General features: G+C 30.0%; 2 protein-coding genes across 2 annotated transcripts in view; one reads left to right on the forward strand and one right to left on the reverse strand.

Annotated features, from left to right (window-relative positions):
• The first annotated feature begins 2,491 nt into the window (after positions 1-2,491).
• On the forward strand, positions 2,492-9,101 carry LOC132939751 (E3 ubiquitin-protein ligase RNF34-like). The gene is made up of 3 exons (XM_061007098.1): positions 2,492-2,860; positions 2,931-3,397; positions 8,813-9,101. The coding sequence occupies exons 2-3, from the start codon at positions 2,931-2,933 to the stop codon at positions 8,844-8,846; spliced, it is 501 nt and encodes a 166-aa protein (XP_060863081.1). The 5' UTR covers positions 2,492-2,860; the 3' UTR covers positions 8,847-9,101.
• Positions 9,102-9,415: 314 nt separating this feature from the next.
• The window catches only part of LOC132939750 (allatostatin-A receptor-like), a 197,323-nt gene continuing 179,147 nt past the window's right edge, over positions 9,416-27,591 (reverse strand). Inside the window, exon 5 of the mRNA XM_061007097.1 lies at positions 9,416-10,232. The gene's annotated coding sequence lies outside the window, so the exon portion shown is untranslated. The remainder of the gene's footprint in view (positions 10,233-27,591) is intronic.

Consider the following 27,591-nt stretch of genomic DNA (forward strand, 5'->3'; position numbering starts at 1 on the left):
TTTAGGTAATTATAAGTTTTAGATTTTGTGGCCTTCGGTGATAATAATAAAGAAAACGATATAATATATTTTCTAATTTTCAACTCGGATACAAATAAATACCTACCTACTTCTGTACATTTTTATTTTTGATTAATTATTATTTTCAAGTAGCTGGGTTTTTTTGAAGGGTAGACGACCCTCGGCCACTGTATGATTTTTGTTATAATTGTATTATTTATAAGTACCAGTAGTTCCCCATTGAAACCTAACACATTATTTTTTTTTGTTAATTTTTGTACTTGTGGTCGTTTACGCCTCGCGGCGCGCTGTACCATGAACTCTAATAATACACAGCAGATGGCGCGTATTTTTATCACAGTCAACAACACGGACTAAGATAGTATGGACCACGGCCTTAGAAGATTGGTATGGACTGGAAACGAACGCGTAATCACGGGCATAGAACAATGTATGTCACGGGTCGGCTTAAGGTTAGGAGTAGGCTTGTGCGGGGTGAAGTTGGGCAAGTACGATTCGCGATCTATGTTTATATACGAGAACCACAAATTTATACTTTTTGATTTTTCCCTCCAATGTATATTATTGTAATTATTATTTATTTACGTGTTATAAATTCATCACATTTCACTTGGTTGTAGTTACATACGAATCCTGGAAAAAAAACCCCCTACCCTAGGAAAAAAATCCCCAGACTACAATATTACTCACAACCACATGCAACATGAACAAATATTTTTTAAACGTTAATTAGTATCTATAATTATCATTTACCACATTATTAATATTAAATTATAAATACGTATATTATATTATTAAAAACATTATACATTATTAATAATATTTTGTTTTAAATATTATGTGTAATTCAACTCAATTAATTTAACAACATAGCATATAAAAATATTTCGAATGATCGATACGTCAAATAATAAAGTTAAAAACATAGTATACAAAAGTATTATACAAAATATAGGTAATAATAATAATTATTATTATCAAACAATAATTTATTAAATGTAGGCACGAGGCATATTACACATACTATATTATCGTAATTTAAAACAAAATTGTATTTATAATATACATATAATTTTTTGAATAACATAATATAATATAATATACGTATTTGTAATTAAATATTAATAATGTGGTAAATGGTAATTATAGATACTAATTAACGTTTGAAAAAATATTTGTTCATGTTACATGTGGTTGTGAGTAATATTGTAGTCTGGGGATTTTTTTCCCGGGGATTTTTATCCCGATTACCGTCACAATGTCACATACATAATACTATCTTAGTCAGTGGTTTAATTACTTATTAGTTATTACATACCTATTTACATCAAATTTAATTTTTCTATTCTTACTTTAAAAGTTGCAAAATGGCACCAAGACGTAAGGTACGTAAATGTTCAATTAATGAATGTGAAAGTCGTGAAGATCAGACAAATGTTACACTGTTCAAAGTATACGAAAGTAACAAAGTAGCTTGTGAATCAGCAGTACATAATACAGTAAACAATCAATTAAAACCATTGAACTACATTTGTTCTAAACACTTTGCACCTGATGACGTTATTACTAACTATTTACAAACATACCTACTATCATCTGATGTAATTATGCCACATTATACATTTTTATTCAATTTGTTGACGAACGTAGAGGAATCATATTTTCAAAAATGTTGCAATGATTATGATGTTTTTCAACAAAAAAATGAAACTTATCAACACTTTTCCATGTAGTATACACAGAATTGAAGTACTGACTTTTATAATATCATATTGCGTAAAGATGAGGATGTGTCAATATACAAAAGTTTTAAACAATGATCAAAAAAAAAAAATAATGCAAAGAAAAAGAAGAATTCAAAACTTGTTAATACATAGATTAAAATATTAATCAAATTAGAGAATACAGTCAGAAACAGAATTTTGAAATGGAGACTTAGGGAGTGAAAAAAATGCTTACTGTTTCGTCTGTATTTTTATAATTGAAATTTAAAGTAGGTATAGTGTAATATTTTTGGTTAATAAATAAATCCACGAAGTCCCATCAATGGATGGTCTCTCCTCTCATGCCCCTGTCTGAATTGTTGTAAATAATCGTAATTATCAACCCGTTTGTTATTACTTATTACCCTATTATTTCGTCTTTTCTATATTATTCTTTTATCACTTGTGCTTATTGTAAACCTTTAAATTACAGATTGTACAATTCTCTTGTTTAAAAAAAAAAAAAAAAATAAATCGCGTATTTTTGTTATGCACGTGTACTTATTACCCTACGTTTTAAAAATCCAGAATCTATTTTCCTTCAAAACCATTTTACGACATCGAAAATGTATTACATAAATATTGTAAATATTAAATAATAGTAATAACCAATAGTTCCATCCTAGTCCGTGGTAGCGCTACATTCGCACTTGCCTCATTTCCCCCCCCCCGCACAAGCTTACTCCATTCCATAAGCGGCCCGGCTCCCCGTCACCCGCCCGCCTGTTCGTTTCCAGTCCATACTATCTTAGTCCGTGGTCAACAAAAGCCAGCTTATCATGTCGGTAATCATTATAAATTGGTATTTTTATTTTGTATTGTTATATTTATTTTTGTTACATTCCGTTTGTCCATCGCCATTCGCCATGATTCGTAATCCGAATGATAGTTTTTATCATCATTACTGTTGTTTATTATTCTAAATTCTTTTAAATGTCGCCTACAGCATAATATACAATATACGCAGCCTACACTACTGTAGTTCAGTGCTTCAGTGTATTATAATTATAAATTATTTTAGTACAACAATATTACATGTAGTGGACAGTGGTCTGTAGTGGACTACATTCGTCGAGGTGAGTGTGTTATTTTCCTCCTTAATATTGTCATACGCCATTGGTGCTCAACGTTCGTCGCATTTTTTAGATGAATGTCAAAAAAAAGATCTTGCCGGTAATATGCTTGATGTCAGCGTACGTGCACTGGATCAAGCCTCGTTTGCTGTCTGCTTCCGCGTCTAAGGGCGGCAAATCGCTGCTATTGCATCTGTGTGGCCGTTCCAGGTTTCTCATACCCATGATCGTGTTCACTGCGTTTTGGCTGTTTGACGCACAGATGCAGATCGAGGCTTCCGTCAGCCTGACACTCAGGCGCAACGTACAGATAACTATTGGTACAGCTGAAGAGGAGCCCGAAGTGGACGTTGATGACGATGATGAGGAAGAGGAGGACGACGACGATGATGCTGATGATGATGATGACTTATACACCATTGATTCGTATTCAGACATCTCTTCTACTTCCGATGTTAGTATGCTTGGATTGGAAGACGTGCACATCGCATTACAGGAGTTTATCAATAGTGATGGAGCTGGTAGAAGGTTTTCTATTAGGTGAGTATTCGTTCATTAATATTTCTTAATTTCTAGTATAGACTTAAAGATTTTAAATAGGTAACAACAATGTTTATCGTCATACCTATAGGTACGTGCTTCTATAAGTTTTAATACCTATAATTTAGAATTTTTAGAGGTCAAAGAAATTGTCGTTTGTTAAATTTTTAATATTCAGAAAAATGTTTTGGCATAACTAGGAGTTAAAAACATATTAATATAGGTACAACTTAGTCTTATTGTTATCTTACCAACTAGGTACCTATTTAAAAAATTTAAGTATGGAGAAAAACATATGCAAAGCTTTAAATTATTAATACCTACCACATTTTTTTTCCTGTTTTTCTTTTTTCCTTTATTGAGAGTTTAACATTAAAATTATTATATCTCAACGCTTAACTTAATATTAAACCCCACATTAATAAATATTGTAATTGTTTTTATTTATGTAATTCAAATAGTTTTGGATACCAAACGAGAATTGTGTCGAGTGGTCTTGCCATAGTTTGTGCGTGTAGTTAAGAATAACAGGTGTGACGCTTGACATTCTCTTAAGAAAATAGAACCTTTCCACATATAGTTTCCTCCTAGTAGAAAGAGAATAAAGAAATCAATCTTGTAAAGTTGTAAAAGTGCTGTTATAGTGTGGATTGGCCAGTTTTGGTTTCACTACCTAAATATTTTCTAATTTAATTTAAAATAATTTAAAATATTCAATGAAGAACATTTGTTCAAATTATATTGAAAATTATCCATCTTAAGTAAGGATAGAAAGCTTATGAGTTATGATTAAACAATTGTACTCTTGTTTGATATAAAGATACTAAAGTTGTTATTTACATTTTATGCTAGGTAATATACATTAAGTAAATTTGATAAAATAATAATGTATTAAAAACAAATAAATAGGTAAAATATTTTTAAAATTTAATTAACCAGTCAACCAGACTTAATAAATTATTTTTAAATAAATTATAAATTTATACAAATTTGTATAGGTAATGATACCAAAAAAAATATTTGTGTACCTATTGTATTTTTTTGTACATTTTGTAGCAATAGGTACATATACTTAATTGTTATAATATGTTGAGCTTATTAACTACCTATTTATTAAATTACAGTTCGAATAATAAATGGACGTTTAGGTTACCAATTTAATTCTCCTTTTTATCGGTGACAGGTTAGGTTAGGACTATACAAGATAATCTAAATATTACACATTTACACGTCTTATTATATTATAAGTAAACAGTTTATATTTTTATATTATTATACTGTAGTCATTCGATAATTCGAAAAACTCCATAAGTCGAACTAAACGCTGAGTCCCCTGAGAAAACCTCTATAATTAGAAGAAAATACATGTATTCCGGTCCCCTCGATAATTCAAAATGTCTGTCAGTGGGACACACTCTACAATTCAAAATTTTTTCCATGAACCTCTATAATTCGAATTTCCTTAAACACGATTATATGTAAGTTCATATGTATGTACATATAATGATTATGTACAAACTATTTGAAGTACTCGTAATGAAACTAATAACGACGGTGGTTAAATATTAACATAGTTTATATCGTACCTTACCTACCTAATCTAAACTTTTTCAATGCTATCAGTGAGTTAGACAACGCTATGGACCAGATTGTGGCCAGCAATTTATCACAAAAAAATGACAGATTTCTTTAATGTGTAAAATATGTATAATAAAATTATAAATAAATGTCAATTAATAATTTATTGTAAAATATAATAATATGTATGTATAATAAATAAATGTCAAAATAAATGTAATATAAACATACAATTTTTCATCTCTCTTTAATTCAAATTAATTTGTTTTGCCTCGATTATTCGAACACTCGGTAAATCAAAAACCTCTATAAATCAAATTTTTAACTCGGTTCCCTGAATTTTGAATTATTGAGTGACTACTGTACCAACATACTTAAATTTCAGGGTAGGTCGTAGGTAATGTATTACAAGATATACATATTGAACATGGGCAATCTTAGCTATAATGATCCAGTAGTTAAAAAAAGGTTTTATTACTAATAATAAAAAAAAAATGAGAAGTACACTAACAAAGTATATCCTTTTTATTCATATTTGTACATATTCTAGTACTGAATACATAATAGGTAAGTTACCTTGGCGCTATAATTAATTCTTTAGACCAAATCAAAACATTACAAGCAAGTGGTGGGTAGGTCAAATGTATTTTAAGAAATTCGTGTACACGAGACACATAAGTAATCTGTATTGAAAAGAAAAATAATTAAGCTTTGATTAATAACCTAGCAGTTTTTAGTTTTTCTATTCCAGCACCGCGTCTATTTTTGTTTTAATGTAATTTTTCGCGATTTTGGTTGGTGTATTCCATTGTGGATTTTTTCTTTCGGCATCGCCTTGAACTAGTAGATCGTTTTATTTTTTCTGTACAACTCTGCTGCTATCTGCATAATTTGGACTAACGGTTTAATAGACGATTCGGAATCAGGTAGCGTTTTTATCGCTGGAGCGTGTGCTTGGCATACACAACTGGCGTTTTCGTTTGCGGTCAAAAATCTGTACCGCGTATATACAAATACAATATACATATTATTATTCTTACTCGTAGCCAATCAAATCTAAAATATCTATCCACGCATTTTGAATAAAACTTGTTCAAGTATAAGTCACGTAACGCTGCGATCTGAAAATTTCAAAAAGTTTTATTTTTTTGTTATTGATGTCTGCCGAACGCTCATCATCTATAATATAATCATCATTATCGTTATCGACTCATCGTAAACGTGTATAAGCTTTACATATTATATGAAATGTGTTTTATGTTGAATGTGCGTGTATCTATACTTATTTATATATGTTTTAAATTGTTATGCTAAATTGGTTGTACACATGATTACTCAAAAAATTGCTTGACTGACGCGGATTGTACGTTACGAATTAAACTCCTATCATTTGAATAGGCGTTGAGTAGGTCGTAATGTATTTACTATTTTACAACTGAAAGTATACGTATAAATTATTTTTTTATTTGAAAATGGAATGAGGGACTATAGTCACCATTTTATTATTTAAAAAGCTAGTTAAATTATGAACGTAACATATTATCATATTATAATGGTGTTTCCTCTAAATGTCTCCTAAATCTGAAAACTGTATTTAGAGTAATAAGAGAGAGATATTTTAATGCCATAATTACTTAATTTGTTTTATCCACACATTGGCGATATAAAAAATAAATAAAACGATACTGTAGGTTAAGCTCAAAATACAATTAAGTACCTAATAATTACAGTTTAATATTTAAATAATTACCTGAGAAGTAAATACTTTTAAATTTTTTTAGACCAATGTAATACGCTTTTTTGTTTTACTTATATTATTGGTTATTTAAATTACGAACTCAGATTTTTAAATATAATATGTATTTAGGCACTTAATTAACCTTGAAATATCACAAATTAAATAACTGTGAGACGATAAGAAATAATAACAGTTACCTATTACTCATGAGTAAATAAAATATTTTATGATTTAAACTAGGTTACTTGGGTTGTTCAAAATTGAGTTGTGAAACGGTGAGGACTTATTGTGAAGAATTTGACTCGATCAGTGTTCGAAAAATTAATATAGGTGAAGCGAGGAGTAGAATCCTAAACATTTTATTTAATAACTGGCAATTTCCAAGACCTATTTACGAATGTAAATTGATAAATAGTTAGTTTATCTTTATAAATATTTGGTTTAAGAGGATGCTACACGGATATTTGTTGTCTCCATCATACGAGTGCATAATATAGCAAATTTACGCTCAGCGGATCACGTTTAATTCGGTTAGTTTAAAAATGAATGTGAATCAACCTATTCTGAAACTTGATGTCAAGAAGTGTTTGCATGTGGTTTTTTTTTTACAATAATTCGGTTTTTAAGTGAGTTATGAGCAAATTTAATTTACGCCATATTATATACACATAACTTACTAAAAAAATTTAATTATCAAAAAACCGTAACTAATTTTTAATCTCGTTTTTAATTAATTTTAGTTTCGAAAAATTTCTTTTAACATCTAGTTAGCTGTGGGTATTGGAATTGTAAGCATATAATACTTATCTTAATGCTATAGAAATATTAATAATAATATTGACTAAATGAACTCGAACTTTTTGTGATAAAACGTGTCTATAATAATCCAAGAAAGGTATCAAGGTTTCTCGGATTCATAAATAATCTTACTGTTTATAATATGCAGTAAGATGCCAACTGTGACTGACAGTCATGATTATTGATTAATTATCAGATAACGCTTAAAATTGTTCAGGTATACGCTTTATGTCTCCATCTTATGAGTGCGTAACATAGAACATTTACGCTCAGCAGTTCACGTTTAGCTTCGTTAGTTTTAAAATTAAAGTGAATTAACTTATTATGAAACTTAAAAGAAAATATTATTATTGTGTTCTCGTATCAGTTTTTTACGATGATTCAGTTTTTAAGCGAGTTATGAGTACTATCGTAAGAAAATGACATACGAATACAAAATATAATGTTCTTACCTTTAAGATAAAACTTAAAGGTAGTTTATAATAAGGTCGATTCAATCAAATGTTAAACTAGGTAATAAAGCTGTAAACTGCTGCGCGTAAATTTGGTATGTTACACACTCGTAATATGGAGACGTCAAATGCGGTCAAAAAACGTCTCCGTATTACAAATGTACAACATAGCAAAAACTGTTTTGCGGGGGAAAAATAACTGAGAAAGCTACATTCATAACTAAGAAACGACATTTTCACCACATAAAAAGGAGAACTTTGGCTGTGCAATATCGTTTTTATTATTTTGATATAATACTTATACGAAAAATGTTCTTATTGTTTCAAAATCCATTATTGTTTGTGTTTTTCAAACTTGAATAACTTTTTTTGTATTTCCAATATAGAAAAAATTAAAAACGATATTGCACAGCCAAAGTTCTCCTTTTTATGTGATAAAAATTTCGTTTCTTAGATATGTCCGTAGCTTTCTCGGTTCTTTCTCGCGCAAAAAAGTTTTTGCTATGTTTTACATTAGCACAACACATGCGGGTGTGGCGTCCTCTTAATCGAGGAGGTATAAGTGTATATTATATTATTAGTATAACATGTATGTTTTCCTAAAATTTAAAGATTTAAAAAAAAGATTCACATAGGTACGTATGTAACTATGTAGCTCGCTATGTAGGTAATACAATTTACCTATTATTATTTCAAGCCCGAGGCTCTGGGTGTGTCCTATTAAGATATTTATTTAATATGTCTGTAAATTTTATAGACATCACTTACTTACATACCTAATATGAAAAGAAACAAATATTTTATTTTTTGGAAGTATTGCTAGTAATAATGTTTGTGTTACTGTTACAGGCATTCCCTTCATCGCGATCACCATGAGCAGTAAAATCAACTCTAAGAGAGTTGATAGAAAAAACGGTTTTTGCCATCCAAAAGAATAGAGTAGGTGTATTTTACAAAGCCATAAGTTAACTACTCTAAATGTAATATATTTTGTTTATGTTTAATAAGGTAACAAAGTACCGTAATTTTAGAGTTTAAAGAAATTGCATATACACGCGTGTACATGGTTGTGTGTATATTTACATGTTTGACTGTTATTGACATACTTCATATTATTCAATATATAATATTTATTTTATATACTTATTTACTATGTGTTAAATGTAGTAACCAATTTGAACCACATATTATACCGGTGGTCTCGTTTACAATGTTTGAGAATTATTTGACTTTCATCAAAAGACAATAACGATCCATGAATACAACATGGTGAGAAAATACTTGGGTCCAAGCTATTTGTTTTGCATCGAGAACTGCTCAAACATCTCCGAGCTTATTCCCCGAATCGCGTGACAGACCACGAGAATATACTATTCTTACTTATTTATTATTTCCATTCGCAACGTCAGTAAATATAATGTGGGTATAATAGACTTACACACATATTATAAATTATAATGTTATATGTTAATATGTTTATTATAGAATAGGTACGTACAATTGATAATATTCTTAATGAGTATGATAATTTCACAATAAATAACAAATTACAAATTGTTAGATTTTGAGCACTTACATCTTAAAGAGTATTCGTTTTCTATCGGTATAATAGGTGGTTCAAGATATAATTTTAATCATGAATGTGGGTTAAAAATGAACATGCATCAACAACAATGAGAAGACTGATGTAAAAACTATTATTTGGCAGTATTTAAGATTTCTGAACATACATTTTTATTCAATGTTTGAAATTGTAATTAATTATATTTTAATTTTGTATAGCATTGGAAATATTACACATTACATAATGTTACCTATATAATATTATGTATAATGTGTGTGTGTTTATATAATATATAATAATATATATTAGGTACTTATATACGATATTTATAATATAAGGTTATTATATTTAAACATTTTTTATTGTATACAATTGAGTTTTTATTTACATCAACAAAATTAATAGGTATACCTGAAAATTTTCTTTTAATTAGGATTAATACGTACATTTTACGTTTAGATAGATTCTAAGGTGTAGGTATTTTAAAAAATATCATACGATTTAACATGAAAGCAACAAAGTGGTAATATAATTTGACTTACGATAGATAACTTAAAGTAATCTTATTAATTTTAACATATTTATTTAACATCTATAATATTATAGTATTGTATTTTGACTACGTTTATGTATAGTAACATGCAATATTCGTTTTCATTCTGTATTGAGCTCCGTGTTTGCTATACGTTCTCGTGTCACTCGAATCTGAAACAGAATAATCGAACACAATATTTAGTAATTATTAATTTATCAATATAGATTATTAGTTAACTATTTGTTATGTAATGTTGCGGCAATTTGATTTTAAGTAGGTATACAGTTTATTTTTTTATTCCAAATGCTAAATCGATACCATTTTTTTTATATATAATGTTAAATGATGGGTTGAAGCGTTATATTTTAATCTATTAAAATAAAAACCATAAACGTTTTCATTATATTTGTATGGTTTTATAGTGTAAGTGATCGCATTTACATGGGCATGTTCAATTTTTTTCAATGCCAATTTAAAAATATAAAAAGGGAGACAAAATTCTAAAATGATCATTTCGTTATTTTTAACAACGGTTTTCAACAGCTATAATATTTCCGAGCACATCGCGCGCTTACGTTACAAACAATAAAAACAACCAAGAGAAATAAAAATAAGTTTCGCTGTCTGTTGCGTAATCATGATATACGTGTGCTTTGGTCATTAAAAAAAAAAAAATTGTATCGTTAAAAATTTGCGGTAGTGTACATTCTTACTGTATACAGTGTACTTTGATAACAAATTGGTAATTTTATACCGCAAGTTTGTGTGTGACGAGCGTTTTGCCATTAAAATGTTTATATTTCGTTCCAATTTCTTATGCCTATAGTATATAGCTATTTTATATTGGCCCATTAAAATGAATTACAAAAATCAAAAAAACTAATCGAGTGGAATGATCCAATTACGCGTCTTATTTGTATTATACATTAATACATAACTACTTATAACTTATAACATAACCTTTCGGGTGTGTTGGACACCAGATTTAATATGTACCGCCACTTGCCGACGTGGAAGTTGGAGATTCATTACCACGTCAGGTGTCTGACTGTTGTTGTGTAGTGTATAACAACTTAAATACTAATACAAGATAAAAAATGATCTCGGTTCGTTTGAAAAAAAAAACGTTTTTACAATTTTATAATAGATAATATCACAAAATTACTTAGTTTTTTTTCGTTTAATGTATACATTTTAAAATCATGAAAATGTTCAAATTATTTTGTACTTAAAAATTCGTAATATTTTCAATTTAAATACCTACAGCTTTTCAAATTGACAATGTCAATTCAATATAAATTATAGCTTATACTTAATTTATGTCTATTAAGTATAATATATAAACACGGTCATACATTATTTCAAATCAATGAAAACATCATACTTGATAAAGTAAAATAAAATATATGGATAAAACTGGACAAAGTTTATCGCATTTTAACGGGAACACAAAAGAAAATAACATTGACTAAATCGTTTTACGAGCGGATTACCAATAAAACACAGAACAATTTTTTTGACAGCTTGATTTAACTGTTCGGCTTCTACAAAGGTCTTGTCGCTTTTTTTTAAATCACGGAACTGGCCGAGTTTTCACAGCTATATGCCCATAACTAGGTTCTTTTCAAAGTCTTAAACACGCACACGAAACCAAACTATTGTGGAAGGTTTTCCGTTTAGAAAATATTATTATATAGTCGGATGACATTGACTCGCGTATAAAATGGCGACAGCTCTCGAAAGTAAAGAACATTGTACAGCTGCTTGTTTAAACCTTTCGATCGCATATGACACCAGGGTCTCATTTTGAAAATAAAATCTCTTGTATTATTTATTAATTAAATCCTATTTGACTGAACGAACCTTTATACAGTTCACGTTAAATTGGATATTTCCTACGTAGCTACAATACAAGCTTGGTGTTTCTCAAGGATCAATCATGGCTCTTTTTTTCTATTATTTTTATAGTTATTATACTCCTCTGATCAACTAATTTTCATAAATAATACGCTCATCGCAGACTTGGTACCTACGATAACGATAAAGCGATTTTGCCATCTCATAAAGACCCAACTATCCACTGATAACCTAAGGCACATAAATAATCTGGACGACTGGTACACGCAATTGCGCTTTAAAGTTAATACAACTAAATCTGTGTACAACTTTATCAATAAATGGAAATTTTCCAAAATGCAACCTTTAGTAATACACAAATACCCATTTCACTAAAAAAACTAAATATCTAGGAATGACATTCGACAAACGTCTTACGTGATCCACCAATCCACATGTACACGAAAAAAAAGAATTTATCTAAACAGAAAACTATGTAAATACCTACCTAGTACCTATACTCTATAATATGCTGGTTTTTATTTCAACAATAATTAATGTATATTAAAATAATGAGGATCCGCCAAAAACATTTTTCACTTATGAAGCTATATTTAAATCTATATTGTTCCAAATACCTCTATATAATATAGGTGATCAATAGTCGACCTGCACGAAACGTTTTACCGCCCGTCGTACAAATGCTGCAGTGTCGTTTGTATTCATGTGGGGTAGCATTCCAGTGGATCAGCTGCGCCCGGTGGCAAGATTCATAGAGGCGCTGGTTAAATCACGTGATAATAGTGATCTTATATTAAATTGAATGGGTACGTTGAAATATTGTTTTGACAGCAGTTTAGGGGATGGGTTGCAGGGTGGGGGTGTGGGTTGGTGGTGTTATAGGGAGGTACCGCCAAAAAGCTATAAACACGCCAATGGGGATAAACTATAAATGTTAATTTTGTGTGTTATTATTGTGCTATGACGTTACACTATCTTATACAGTTATACGACGACATCCAAACCATTTCTTTGGTCGAGTTATAATAGTTATTATAATACATCTCTTCGGTTGAATATTAAATGAGAGAAAAATATGAAATATTTTATTTGGAATTAGGTAATTTATTGCTAACAACGTGTGCGAGTAAGATTTAGAATCTACAACCTACCTAGTTGTTTCGTATTTTGTAACTCACTACCGGAATTATAAGAATTTATTCAAACAATAAGTAATACGTTTATAAGGTCGTTAATTGTATCCCATCTATATTTCACAACAAATGTACCTAATTAAATTGGAGATGAGGTTTAACTTTACAAAATAGATCTATACATTAAAGCTGACATTAACGACGGTTCGCCACCGCCCAACCGTCATCCTTTTGTCTATCTTTACGCGATGATTACATAACAATATACAACAATACAAAACGATCAGCGTTTTATTATTGTTCACTGGATAGCATCATCACCTAACCCAATGGAAAAAAATCTTCATTATTAAAATAAGAAATTGTTACCATCTTAATAATCTAAGTTTCTATAATTTATATATTTTTTCCGAGAATATTTTTCTATACATTGTTATGTTTGTAGACATAAAATATGAAATAAATTAAAATTAAAAACCATCGTGCTAAAAATACAAAATGTAAATGTTTATAATAATTTAGAACTGTAATAACTTCAAATTAAAATATAATATTTTACAAAATATCATCATAATTTTCTTATTTATCTATATGACCTAATAGTAGGAGGCTATATTAAATACAATATATATACTACTACTGACCAAATTTCAAACTCAGCTTTAGCGATTCCGGCTAGGTCAGTTGTCAGTGACGTATTTAGGAGGGAGGGGGGCAGTTGCCTCGAGGTGCAAAATTCTGAGTCCCTCAAAAGAGCGTTAAATTGTTTTCAAAGTCAAATTATAACAATAAAAAAATAATTAATTTGTTTTATTTTATTGGATTTGTTGAGAAATTATATTAGTGATAACGGATAAGTGATAACCTGTTTTCTTATTTTATATTTTACATTTCTATATATAGTTCTATACAACATAAATAAATAAATAAATATATTATATATATATAATGTATTTTATTATATTGTCATATGCAAAATTTAGAAAAAAAGGCTAAAATCTAAAATTATAATTTGTTTTATTTAATAATAAAGGTTGATTTTTTTATCAGGAATAAATGGAGTGGTAAAATAAAAGTGTTCTCTAAACTTGTGGAAGCATAAGTGCAATAAGGGAAAAAATATACATTTTAGGGTATCACTTTTAACGGAGACTGAAAGTAAATTTTCTAATTAGAGGGGGCATAAAAGTTTTTTGTGGCAATGAGTAAAAGTAAACTGAGAAGAAAAGGGGCGCAAACATTTGTGTACCTAGGGCACCAAAATCGTCCCTCTGGCGCTAGGTGATGATGAATCAGTTAGTATATTACTATAATATAACTTGTAAGACTAAAAATAAAATAATTTATGTCAAAATGTAATACTTTAATAATGTAATACTTTAACTTAATTGTACTTTCACTAAGAATTAAACATTTATAGGCATCAAATAATTATACATTATTTTATTCTATCAACACGAGAGATTAAAGATTAAAGAAAAATAATTATCAGCTTTTAGCATGTACTAAATACATTTGTGTAATAGGAATATCTCACATAGGTACCTAGGTGACGCCCTTAGTATTTAATTTTTCGTTTTTTGAGGTGGGGTATTACCATAATGAATGTGTTTAAGTTTCCCTCATTGATGGTGGCTAAAACTAAACCTTTTATGCAATTAAGTTGATAAAAATATTATATTTAAACGTATGTATGCGTAAAGCGTGTGTGTTTATGCGCGTGGGTGCTATTATCTCAATTCGGCGTAATCAAAGTTATACAATTATCGACTGTTAGTGCTATAACATACTCAATTCAGTTGTATACAAAAATTGAGGCTGTCACCATTGTCTGCTAAAATATAGGCAAAATATCGGATGTAATGTTATTAAGCAGTATTATAAGATTTAGTAGGTATACGTACCTATGAAATCGTATTATCACGTACGTATATGATTTTTAAATTTGGAGGACACGATTCTAGTCCAAAAAAATGTGTGGAATATAATAGAAAGTACCTTTCTTTTTTTTTTTTTTGAGGGAAATCGACAGTGGAGGAAAATGGTAGGGATCTATTTTTCGGAGAAAATAGTCACCTAGGTACTTATTTTCTTATATTCTACATTATTTATACGATGCACTATCACGGACTCAGTTACATAATATTATGTTTAAGTTTATATGAAACATGTACACCTTCCAAGTACCCATCTACTAATATATACATAATTATATAATATATTATAATATACAGTAGACACATTATTTTTCTCAAACGGATGTTCATAAAAAAATGCTGAATGTAATAATAAGCAACATTTGTGTTTGGTTTAATAATTAAATAACTAACTTTGCATGTTTTCCTTAGGTAAACTTAACCAACTCGGATGAAATTTAAATGTTGTCGACTAACAATTGAAGTGGACTTCAGGTTGTTCTTTTCAAACTATTGGCCTTATTCATTCGTTCGTTATGATATGTTTTTCTTTAAACACTAGCTTTACCATAAAGTTATAAAAATATAGATTATAAAACGTTTATTTTGTTACATCTATTGCGTTATTGAGATATTGTGCAAGCGAATTTAACTACAAAGAATAATAATCTGTTATTATTTGACTTTATTCTTTTATAATATGTTATTTGTTCCGTAAGAAATGTGTCTATCATATTATTATTTTCATAACAGAATACTTGTCAGAGAAACGTCCGCAAGTTTAAAGGGAAAACAAAATATTTTTTCTAGCACTTTAATAAAATTTACTAAAATATAACAACAGCGTTTCAAAAAAATACAAATGAAATAAAGCTTCATAAAATCAACAGGTTTTCATAAAAATAAAAAATTGCAATTTTATGTACCTTTCATTATTGTTACAAATCACAATAATATATTATTACATTGCAGTATCCCAAATAAGACACCGATGTACGTTTTTTATTAACTGTTATATAGTATTGGTATTATTGCTATTATAACGGATGCATACTTTGTTTTAATGAAATTTAGAAACAGCTATAGAGGTGCCTTCAATGCGTTAAGGAAATTTAAAATGACATTAATTGTATTATTTCGTCGACAAAATACGTCAAATCATAAACGTTGTATACTCGTGTAAGCCACGCGGTGATACGAGCGAGTGCGTCACCAAAATAATGGATTTTCGGACATTTCACCTCACGCCATCTTCTTCGTTGAGTGTTTTCCACAACACTGGACAATAATATATAACCCTCCGAGACCTCCGACTCTATATAGAACGTCCCCACACCTCGTAAGATTAAATGTTTGATTTGTTTTCATCTATCCCATGACCCATGCGGAGTAGTAATTCGTATGAAAAGTCAACGGATATTTTCGATTTAAACTCACTCTGTCCGGTATTCAGATGCAGAAATAATAAATTGCCTATATTTGTGACTTTTTTCGTTCACCCGCCGCGCACGCGTGATCTATCCGACGAGGAGGTATATTTGACTTTACTAAACATGACTAAACGTTGACAGTTAAATAACTGTCAGTGATTATCTATGTGAATACGAGGAGGGGATGTCTATGGAGGTTAAAATGCAATATATATGAACGTTTTGGATGTAAATTATGTGGACCTATAAAACGTGTCCCACGACGCGTCGTACACATCACGTAGAGATGAGCAATAATATATAATGAATTTATCAAGTAGACATTTTTTGATATATCAATGCAACACAATCATATAATATAAACAACTGTTTAGGGATCTATGGCGGGTCCGTAACATGTACCTTTAAAAGGTGATATGTCCGACGAGGTGTATTCAACTTTAATAAACATCTGTCAATGTCTATATAAATATTATGCTGTCCGAGCGAGTGGCTCTGTCCCGGCGTTCTGATGCAGAAATCAATTATATTTGTGACTTTGTTTTCATTTACCTGCTCGCGCGTGTCAACCGTCAATATTTATATAGATAAATACGAGGAGGGGGTTAAAAGGCTGTGAGAGTGATCGGGGTTGGTTGAACGTTCCGGATTAAAACTATGTGTACTGATGGCGTACCTATTACACACGTATTATCGCATGATGCCCGCACACGGAGATGACAAAATATCATCTTATCGCGTCGAAATTGTTTGTGGTCCACTGATGAAATACGACAGTGATGTGCCATGTACGAACCTATAAGGCTGTAACACGGCCACATCAGTGGGTACATCCCCATATCATAGACATAACAATAATATGGTGCCTACAGTGTGTCGTACGTTGTACATGTTGCGAGGTATACTATGGCCACATTATGCGCACCGCGACGGACTTATTTATTTTCCACGGTGAAACTCTTACACCCACTGGCACAGCATCTTTGGACAATATAATATATGCCACTTCAGCTGCGAGAATATGTATATACGCGACAAAAATATATAATATAATACTGTGTATACGCATGCGCGCGTACTATTTTTTATGCAGTTTATAGTATGAGATTTATGTATTCGGTCGTTTCGTTTCGCGTATGATGGGTATATATATATATATGTACACAGTCCACGAACTCCAAAAGTCATAATATATAGCTATATTACGAACGGCGGTCACATCGAGGCACCCGCGACCTACCTATACCTCCCTATAACATTATCGGAGAAGTTGACGCGTAGGTACCTCATATACCGTACGCGCAATATATAATAGTTACGGGTAGTTGTATAATAATAATACGGCGGCGCACACAATGCACGACAAAAACACGATTTTCCATTCGCATACAGAGCGTGCCGAGACAGTGTAATATATGTGATATAATATATCCTATCATCTGCAACGCGTCGCGTTTTCTTTTTTTTCATTCGTAGCCAACGATTTCCTGCGACAGACCGTGCCGAGCGGCACAAAGAAACGGATCGTTCGCGCGTCCCCGTGTCGTGGCAACCGTCATATTTCCAATGCGTGATTGATTTCCAGTCGTAATCAAGGTACTTGTAAGGGGTAGGGCGTGAGACAGCCGAAGGGACGGACTTGTATCGGCCCGGGCCGGATATAACACTAGACGGCGCACACACAAATAAAAATAATATAATGTAGTCAGGGGCGTATACAAGGGGGGGATGTGGGGGTCAGATCCCCCCCCCAATAGGCCTTTTTTTAAATTTTCTAAAATAGTGTTCTTAATGACTTAATGTAAGGAAATTACAAGGAAAAAAAATGGCAAGGATTTTTTGTAAATTTTTATTTTAACACATTCAACAATTAATTAAAAATAATTTACTTATTATTAATCAGTAATCATATATTTATTTCATATTCATATAATCGTATTATGTGATATTTGATAATATGTATATTATATATACAAGTATAATAAATTATTATAAGATAATAATATGTGGCAGACCAGCCACGGGCCGTCGCCAGTCGCCACCGTCACCGATATCAACGCGGCGGAGACGACGCCCGCATGTCCGTGCGTATAATAATACATTTTCCTATACATTAGAAAAAGAAATATAAAAATAGCTAAAAATAGCTTAAATAATAAATATTATTATCTAAAAACAAAAATCAACAACAAATATTATGTCAGTTGTATGAACAAGTCATAACAGATGTAATAGTACCAATGCCGATTGCCGAATTGAGTTAATTGTGCGAAAAATAAAATATAATGAGGAAACAACAATCTCTGAACAGTTTTATAACTACTTGTAGAATTTAAAATAAAATGTATTGAATATATATATGTTTTATCATTTATTAGGTATTTAAATGTGCACATACCTAGGTTTAGGTATTTTTGTTCCATAATAATTTGTTTGCAACTGATCCCCCCCCATACAAAAGTTATGTATACGCCACTGAATGTAGTAAAAGGACTACGTCAGCTGTAAGTGTACTATAGTGAACCCACACGAAAACCTATACTGCAAGTGTCCCATAAGTGTCATTACATGAAATCGCGGCTTTTAAAAAATTTAGATTTTTTTTTTTTTTGATTGAGTTATTAAATTGTTTTATTTCACTCTGATCATCAGTCATTACGATTTTTTGGTTGATATGCTCAGCTTCGTTTTTTTTCAAACTCATCGTGTATGATAATATGCATTCGGAAAATATTGGTATGGAATTAGTTTAACCGCGTTACTCGGTCATTCGGGTAGGGAAGTTAAATCGTTCATAATAATATGTATACTATTACGGCGGCTTGAGAATAATGAAAAATAAAATGTATATACCTTTTAACCGTATGATGGTCGATTGTGTTGCGGTGAGGTGAGCCAGAAGAGTTACGTCCTTTGTTTACATCAAGGATATAATAATATATCTGCCTCTCATCAATCGCTTACCTCACATCAGTGGCGCGTTTAGGATTTCCTTGCCCTGGGTACACATTTTTTTTTAATGCCCTCTCCCCCCCCCAGTTTTTTACAGTCGCAATTTTTCTCGCCCATAAAAAAAACTTACAACGCATGTGATATAGTAATAATCATATGCAGTATAAAAATCTATCGAGTGCCCGTGATAACAAAATAATTAAAGCAAATATTGTTGAATGTGTTAATTTATTGTTTTAACTATTTATAAAATAGTAAACATACTAAAAATTAATGTTTCTTTAAAAAGACATCGATGGAATCTGCATAGATATATATACTATAGGGCATTCTTGCATTATAATCATGGTTAAAATCAATATAAATATTTATAGAAAATGACAAAATCGTCCAATGATAATAATTTATAATTCAAAACATTTCATGTATCTTTGGTGATTTTGACCATTACCATATTATTTTATTATGAACCATAATATAATATACTGTGCAATTATTTTATTCAGTTATTATAATTTATGATAATTGTATGATACGACTTGAATATGTTGTTTATAAAAATAAATATAGGTTTGTTCCGAATTGTATCGTAATTGAATGTTTATTCGTATGTCCGAGAGATGCTTTCTTTTCGCGAATCCAAGGTGACAGAGACATTGAATTTACGTTGTAGTGTTTATACTTATTAAAGGTACTTATAGTCAATACTCAATCATAGTGAACAAAGATTAAATTGAACAGCGATGTCTGAAGCTCTGAACACGACAATGCGACAAAAGGATTTTTAATCCCACATAAATTATAAAATGTCTTTAAGCCGCGAAAGTCACTCTATTGTGTAGTAAATTTCAAGAGTACCTCATTATTGAGTAAGTCACTGTAATGGATGTGTTAAATTTTAATTTAATAATAAATTATTGCATACAAAAAACGATTCTGAGCGGAGACCACGATTTGTTGTGCCTACTTCTAAGGATATTTTATAATTGATTTATAATACTATTACTAAAAATTGTACTAACTTTTACCAAAAACATCGCATCCGTTGTATAATTATTAATTTTAAAACCAATACATTCATCGCTCTACTCAGAATCTAAAATACAATACTAAAATGTACATATCTTAAAAGTTAGATTAAAATGTATACAAAGAGATAACCCACGGGCCGTGAATATGAGTCACAGAATTTGACAGTAAAATTGAACGATGTGCTCTCCGTGCTGTTATTTTTTTTTATACACACAAAAAATCGAAAAGTTAAATGGTTTCATGTATTTAAGTACATGGTAGTTAATTCTTCCACACTAGACTTATTAAACGATATTAATTTAGGTGGTGTTTACGTCTTATTCATCGGCTTGAACGTATTTGGCCTCGCTGACTAATGTTCGTAATATTTCAAATTATCGCATTCCAATTTTAACGGTTGGCTATTTAAATTCACACACCTTAGTTATAAATTCGAATTCATTATAGTTTCACCTTTATAATGTACTCACCACTCATTCGATTTTTAAGTGTGTACATAGTGAAGTTCAATGTACCATGCATGGTCCGTTGAGTTAAAATATTAGTCATTGATTCCGTTTTCCTAAATTTTGTTTTCAAATCGAATTTATCACGTTATTTTAACTTCGTTGTTAGAAAGTCATTTTTGAAAAATAGCTAAAAATATTAAATTGGTTTCATATAACATAAATTTTCTGTATATTATAATATATTACGGTTCACGATTGAACAATTTCGCTAAGTTTGATTAATGTCTTTTAATTGTTGTTGTATTTGATTCAAGCTAAAATTTTAGGAAAATTAAAGCAATATACAATAAAATATATCAAAGAGTGAAACTATTACACTGGTTTTATTTTTTAACGGAATAAGTTGAACTTGCTTTAGTTGATTCGTTTATATACTCAAATGACATACTCTACACCTTTGTCATTTGACATCGTCAAAGAGTCATCAAGATGACAAATGTTTTTCCTTCTAAAATACAATTAATATTGATATATATATATATTTATAGGAAGTTTTTAGATTAGAAATTTGGAACGTTGATCAAAGTTAGGTACATGGTTCTAGTGACCAGTGTTAAATATTGTTTTTAATAAAACCCGTTAGTAGACTAATGAAAAAACTTTGAATGACCACATAAACTTTGCTGAGATCTTAACAAACGAGTTGGATATAACGATTGGGAAATTTTATGAGGATATGACAATGGTAACTAAAGAAACTCTAAATGGTCATTCATTTTTTTTTTATAAAACCCACGCTAATTAACAATACATATAAAACACATAACTGTCATAGGATTAAAGTATTAATTTTACTAACCAATAATCAATACAATTGATTAGGAAATCGTTCACAAAAAAATTACCTTACATTCGAAACATCGTACTTATATTATAATTATTTCTATGTACCAACAACAAAATATTTGTTGGTAGGAAATTATATTTATTTGTATTTGAATAAAAAAGTTTTCTTTCGGTAAATAAAGTTTAATTTATTTGTTATAAAGGATATAATTAAAACCTTTTAACTCTTATTAGCTATATACTTTTCGCAGATTTATCTCAACACACCATAACTCTAATTAGAAAAAGTTTTGTCAATTGAAATGTATTTTCTGACAAGTATTTTTGTTCATTCGTCCATTAAAAAAATCCCATAACATTAAACTATTTTACAGAAAAATAATAAATCTGTAATTTTGGAAACTCAATTCTTCAAAATTAAACATAATTATTTAAGCGTGAAATTTGTACAAATGTTTTTATCATGAAGATGCTTTTGTTATGACTTGTGGCAAATTTATTACATTTTGGTGAATGTCAACAATTACTCGCATGAACTATTACTAATTAGGTATATTCGCATCACCAAACAGCTAAACATGAGGTCATCGGACATCGGTGTTTTAGTTTATCGACCTTTTAACTTGCACATAATAATATTATAATATCATTATTTTTTAATTAGATAAGCTTGTTAGGGGGTAATTTAAAATGATTCATTTGCAACAAGACGGTAAGCTAATAAGCTATATGACTGATAGGCTGCATTTTTTCGAAATCTATATAAAATACTTTCAACTCTAACGATAGTACGTATTAAAATTGCATATCCAAGGCGCCGTCTTATAAAAAATATACTTCGAATTATTTGTTATTCTTATTTATTTTATTACTTGGTAGTTTCGTACAAATTTAATTGTACCGTACAATGATTGACACTGAAAATTATTATGTACGTGAAATACTGCCGACTTACACCAGATCGAATCCTTTATAATTTCTACAGTTACATATGGTACTGCTTACTAAATTTATATTTTTAAGGAACGATTATTGTTAATATAATTGTGTACACTATACCATACACATGTGTGATAATGTTTTAGTTGTATTTATTGTGATTTTGTTACGCCCTAAACATGTAAATGCATATTATAGTTACCCGTTTCCCGAAATGGGTAAATTTTTACATAATTTATGAATTGGGTTGACTATTCACGTTAGTCGCTGAACAAAAGTATAATAAAAAATTTACGTAATACATGTTACATATAATTTGTATATTTTTGCAACATAAAAACTAGTAGGTGTACGTAGAATTATTATTACGGATATTACTCACTTTCTGAAATTAAAAAAATATTTCATATTTTAATGGACTTTAAAAGTTTTAATGTTTTGAGCAATGTAAAATATATTGTAGAATACCTTTGTAAAAATCGTTTTTTTGGTGAAAAATACGTTCGATTCATTGTATTCGTCAAATAATTTATAACAAATATTGTAGGCATAGTTTTATGTTGTACGATGTATGCGCAATGTTTAATGTTTCGCACGTCATGAGATAGTATTTGGTGGTGCGGAAAATGAAGAATACATATATATTTTATATTAGTCTTTAGTTATGGGTTTTCATAGGTGTATTACGATATTATTAGTTTTTACTCATTGCGTACGTTTATTGATGTTCATTAAACTTACTGGGAAAAGACCAATACAAATAATTTTTTTTAAAAACATATTACCGATTATAGTTATGCCTATACAATAAATAAAATATATATTTGTTCCACGGTTCTCCTATATATTATTGTTAAAAAAAACATGAACATCATAAATAAGTAAATCGATGGAGTTTTCGGATGTATAGACTATGATGTTAGTAGTTAATTAAGAGTTCAAAACACTATGTTTAATTAGAAAGTAGTTACTGCATTGCTTTCGTTCATAGGAACCGGAACTATAAGTTGTCGAATAGTCGTTTTAGTACGTTTTCACAATGGTAATAGGGGAAGTAGCGTTATTTGAGAGGTTAATGGTCACGAAACTCGAAGACATGCCATATAGTTGTTATTCGTTTTCTTTGGACGAATAGCAACAGCCCCGTAGTGTACGGGGAAAATGTAAGAACCTGTATTATTATTTATTGTCATATACTTCTATACGATTAGGTGATGTGTTTGTTATTAGGTTGGTTACCACTATTATATGGTGGCTACTGTATAGGACTTTTAACATAGTACCTACATTACAGTTTAGATTATAGTCTCGTAGATTCCTCGGGAAATCGTTTCAGTTGTACATGCAATATAATTTTAGTGTAGTAGGTTATATTGCCCATTATTCTAGATCCCAGACCTCGTTGGTTCTTTTGTGAAAGTTCAATTGGGTTGAATTACCATTGATTTAATTTATGATTAGAGTTGATTTCAAAGCCATGATGATTTAAAACCGTTGTATACTCGTCAGTTGAATCTTAACAGATGCGTTCAGCTTGTGTCCGTGAACACAATATAGTACCTACATACAATTATATGAGAAATGTGCCATTGTTTGCCCACTCTTTACGCTATTGCTGTTCTAGTTATCACACTCGAGATCATATTATTGACCTGCACGTCCGTATAACTATATTGTTTTTATTTTTAATTCCTACATGGCATAGTCATCACTGAAGTTCTCAATGTGCATGACGTGTATTAGTGAAAAGTATAATATTATTGATTATAATAGTCGACACCATGCTATGGAATCTAGGTGCAGGGCGTATTGCGTAAATGACAAGACAGAAGGATAGATCCACAAATTTGAAATCGCCACTAGAGACAATTTTTTCTGATCGATTCCGCTTGCATTGTCGTTACAAAACTAGTTTATCAATATTATTTATGAAATATAAAATCGAAATCGATGAGTGGTTTATTGGAGTGTAATTTCACATCAATATAATATTACCCTGATACTACGATTATCCATACGAATTATCCAACAGTAGCGGTATAAGGATTTACATAATATAATCAGTGTATTTTCTTCAGGCAATACATCAGAACGAGTATTCCAAACCAAATTAAATCTTTCATTTATTATTAAAATAATAACATTTAAATACTCATTTACGAACGATGGCGTTCTATAAAACTATCCACTTAAGTATATTATTCCCCGGTTCATTTACATAGAAAAAGCTCTTCTCTATGCTCAATAAATCGTATTTGTCATCTAAGCTGTGATTATAGTATGATATGTGTATACATTACTTTCGTGAGGGGACCAAACCGTTAATGGAATTCTCCTTGTTGGAAAATTGTAGAAAAATATCCAACACGAAAAAACGAGGTTGTATGGGGTAAGTATAAAAGAAAAAAAAGTAATAAAACTATTCTGAGTCGACGAGTTTTCTTCGGCATCTTGGTTATTCGTTTTGTCATTTGAAAATTATACTTTTTTTCGCTTAAGTGTCATTCTGGATTTTTATGGTTACTATAAAAATGTAAATAAACGTGTTTTAAAACTAAATTGCCATGCAGGCTACTTTTCTCCGCGGTCGTTTAAAATATTCACGCTTAAATACTACGTGTTAAAATCGTTAGGTAGGTAACTAAAAAATGACCTCTAGAAAACTAAAATAAATATAGCTGTCTATCAATAGATACCTTTTTTATCTATAGGTACCTAAGAATTCGAATTGGTACCTGAATACGGGTAAGTGAATTATAGCAGAAAAAAGACATATCCGAATAAATTTTTGGGTATCGTGAATAAACTATATAGGTAATTAGAGTTGAAATTTACTAATATTACTAAATAAAAATAAAAATATATCATTATAGTTTACACCGTTTGTAATATAATTACTTAGGTACCTAATAAGTTTAAAAACAGGGGATGTTGCTCGGCTGTATAGTGGATTTCGAGTATTCCTCGTTATTGAATATGTCACTGTAATGGACGTGTTAAATTTAAATTCAATGATAAACACTGTATACAAAATATGATTTTGAGCAGCGACTCAGATCTATTTTTAATGATGTTTTTCATTCGTTTATATTAATATTACTTATAGTAATGGTTCTGAGATTTTGATGCACTTTGTACATTGCAAAAATTAAAAGAGAACAATTATTTTTTTCACATTAAAAGTCCATGTAAAAGACTTGAAATTCTGCAAACCTGCAAAACTTTTTTTAAATTAAATAAAAAATGCTTTTTTGTTCAGGATTTGTTGAAAAAGAAAAAAATTAAGGACATTTTACAAGTGCATTATTTTGAATTATGACTGAACTAGGAAATAAATGTATTTTTTTAGGGGAATTGCATTCCTAGCCCTAACTATTAGTAATATATTTTAATTAATAGGTACTTAATATTATGGTAAGTTAAACTAACTTTTTTCAAAAATATCGTATATTATATTATAATATTACATCATATAATATTTATTAGGTACCTATTGTTATATGTATAAGTTATATGTCAATATACTCACATACCATATATTAATGGTATCTATGAAATGGTTCGTAGTATAAAATACTAGACTAGATATTTTGAAATTTGCATCATATATCTATAGATAATGATTTTCTTAGTAAATAGTAAAATTGGAACGTTTCATGTTTGTACGAATTATATTTTTTTAATCGCTAAAAATAGCAAAAATAGTTTATAGAGAAAACGCAATTAATACATTTAGAATTTGCATATAAACCGGAAATGGCAATTATAATATTAAAATGTACATCAAATGGTCTAAACTTATAAATTATTTCAATTATAAATCCCTGAATATGTCAAAGTGTTGTGTTAAAATCTTAAATCTAACGTTTCATTGAAACGATTAGACCACCTGTTTATTTTTAACTATATTGCTAATTGACCAGGAACCGAAATGAGTTCGAAATAATTTTATATTTTTTATATTCTTTTCATTATCTAATAATCATATCTGCATTTGTCGGTTATCGTATTGTTAATATATTATTCTGTGCTTTGAACGGGCATCACAGAATATTATCATACACAATCAAAACTATGCTAACCCACCGCATCGTAGTGTCTACGTAATTAAACTACTGTGTCCCGAAACGTTGCCCATAGCCAATTTCATCCGATATTGAAACACGTCAAGTAAAAACGATAATAAACATGAGATCCATACTTGTCGTGCACAATAACGCCAATAACGAATGTAACCATCGCACGTCCTGAATGACAATACGTGCACGCTTAATGTCACGTCCAGAGTACCACAGTAAAGCTGTTTGCATTTTACACTGATTGTATCACATTACCCGAGTAAGTACCTACTTGAATGATGTTCGACACCTTTCGTGGCATCATAATATTATGCCATGTAATATGTATGACACAATATGTACAACTATGCACTATTGATATACTTTAAATAATATAATATCCTAGTGTAACGAGGTTTATGTGTGTCTTGATGCTCTGTGCAAACACAAGTTTACAAGTCAAGGGAGGAGGTGTGCGGTCACGTGTATCCACGAGTTGTTTGTACTTTAGATGGGGGAAGTTAAGAATTGTTGACAAAATAAAATATCCATCAGTCTGGTCACCGTTTTCTGTTCCTTGAGCTCATTTCGTTTTATTCGCCCTGGTGTGGGTGCATTAGTATTTTTGATCTTCACCATTTCATATAAAATTACTTTTTTATTTTAATGACAAATTTATAAAGATTTTTCACGACATTTTTAGATTTATATTAGGCACTGACTCGAAATAATCGATTATAATTGAAATCAGTAAATAGCCAACCGTCAAGTGGTTTATTGAATCTTAGACCATCGGAGAAGGCGTTATACAATACGGCTGTATCAAAAATTATCCGAAATTATGGTACCTTTTGTAAGATAAATACTATTTATATACTTTCTGAAAACAATGATAACTTATAAACAAGCTTTGTAAT

The sequence above is a fragment of the Metopolophium dirhodum genome, chromosome 2 (genome assembly GCF_019925205.1).
Source record: "Metopolophium dirhodum isolate CAU chromosome 2, ASM1992520v1, whole genome shotgun sequence".
In the NCBI taxonomy this organism is placed as follows: Eukaryota; Metazoa; Arthropoda; class Insecta; order Hemiptera; family Aphididae; genus Metopolophium; species Metopolophium dirhodum.

What these genes read in the sequence shown, in the direction of transcription:
- LOC132939751 (XM_061007098.1), top strand. Translation starts at nt 2,931, where the DNA reads ATGAATGTCAAAAAAAAGATCTTGCCGGTAATATGCTTGATGTCAGCG. An exon ending in GGTAGAAGGTTTTCTATTAG is followed by an intron (nt 3,398 to 8,812) that starts GTGAGTATTCGT and finishes TTACTGTTACAG; the next exon opens with GCATTCCCTTCATCGCGATC.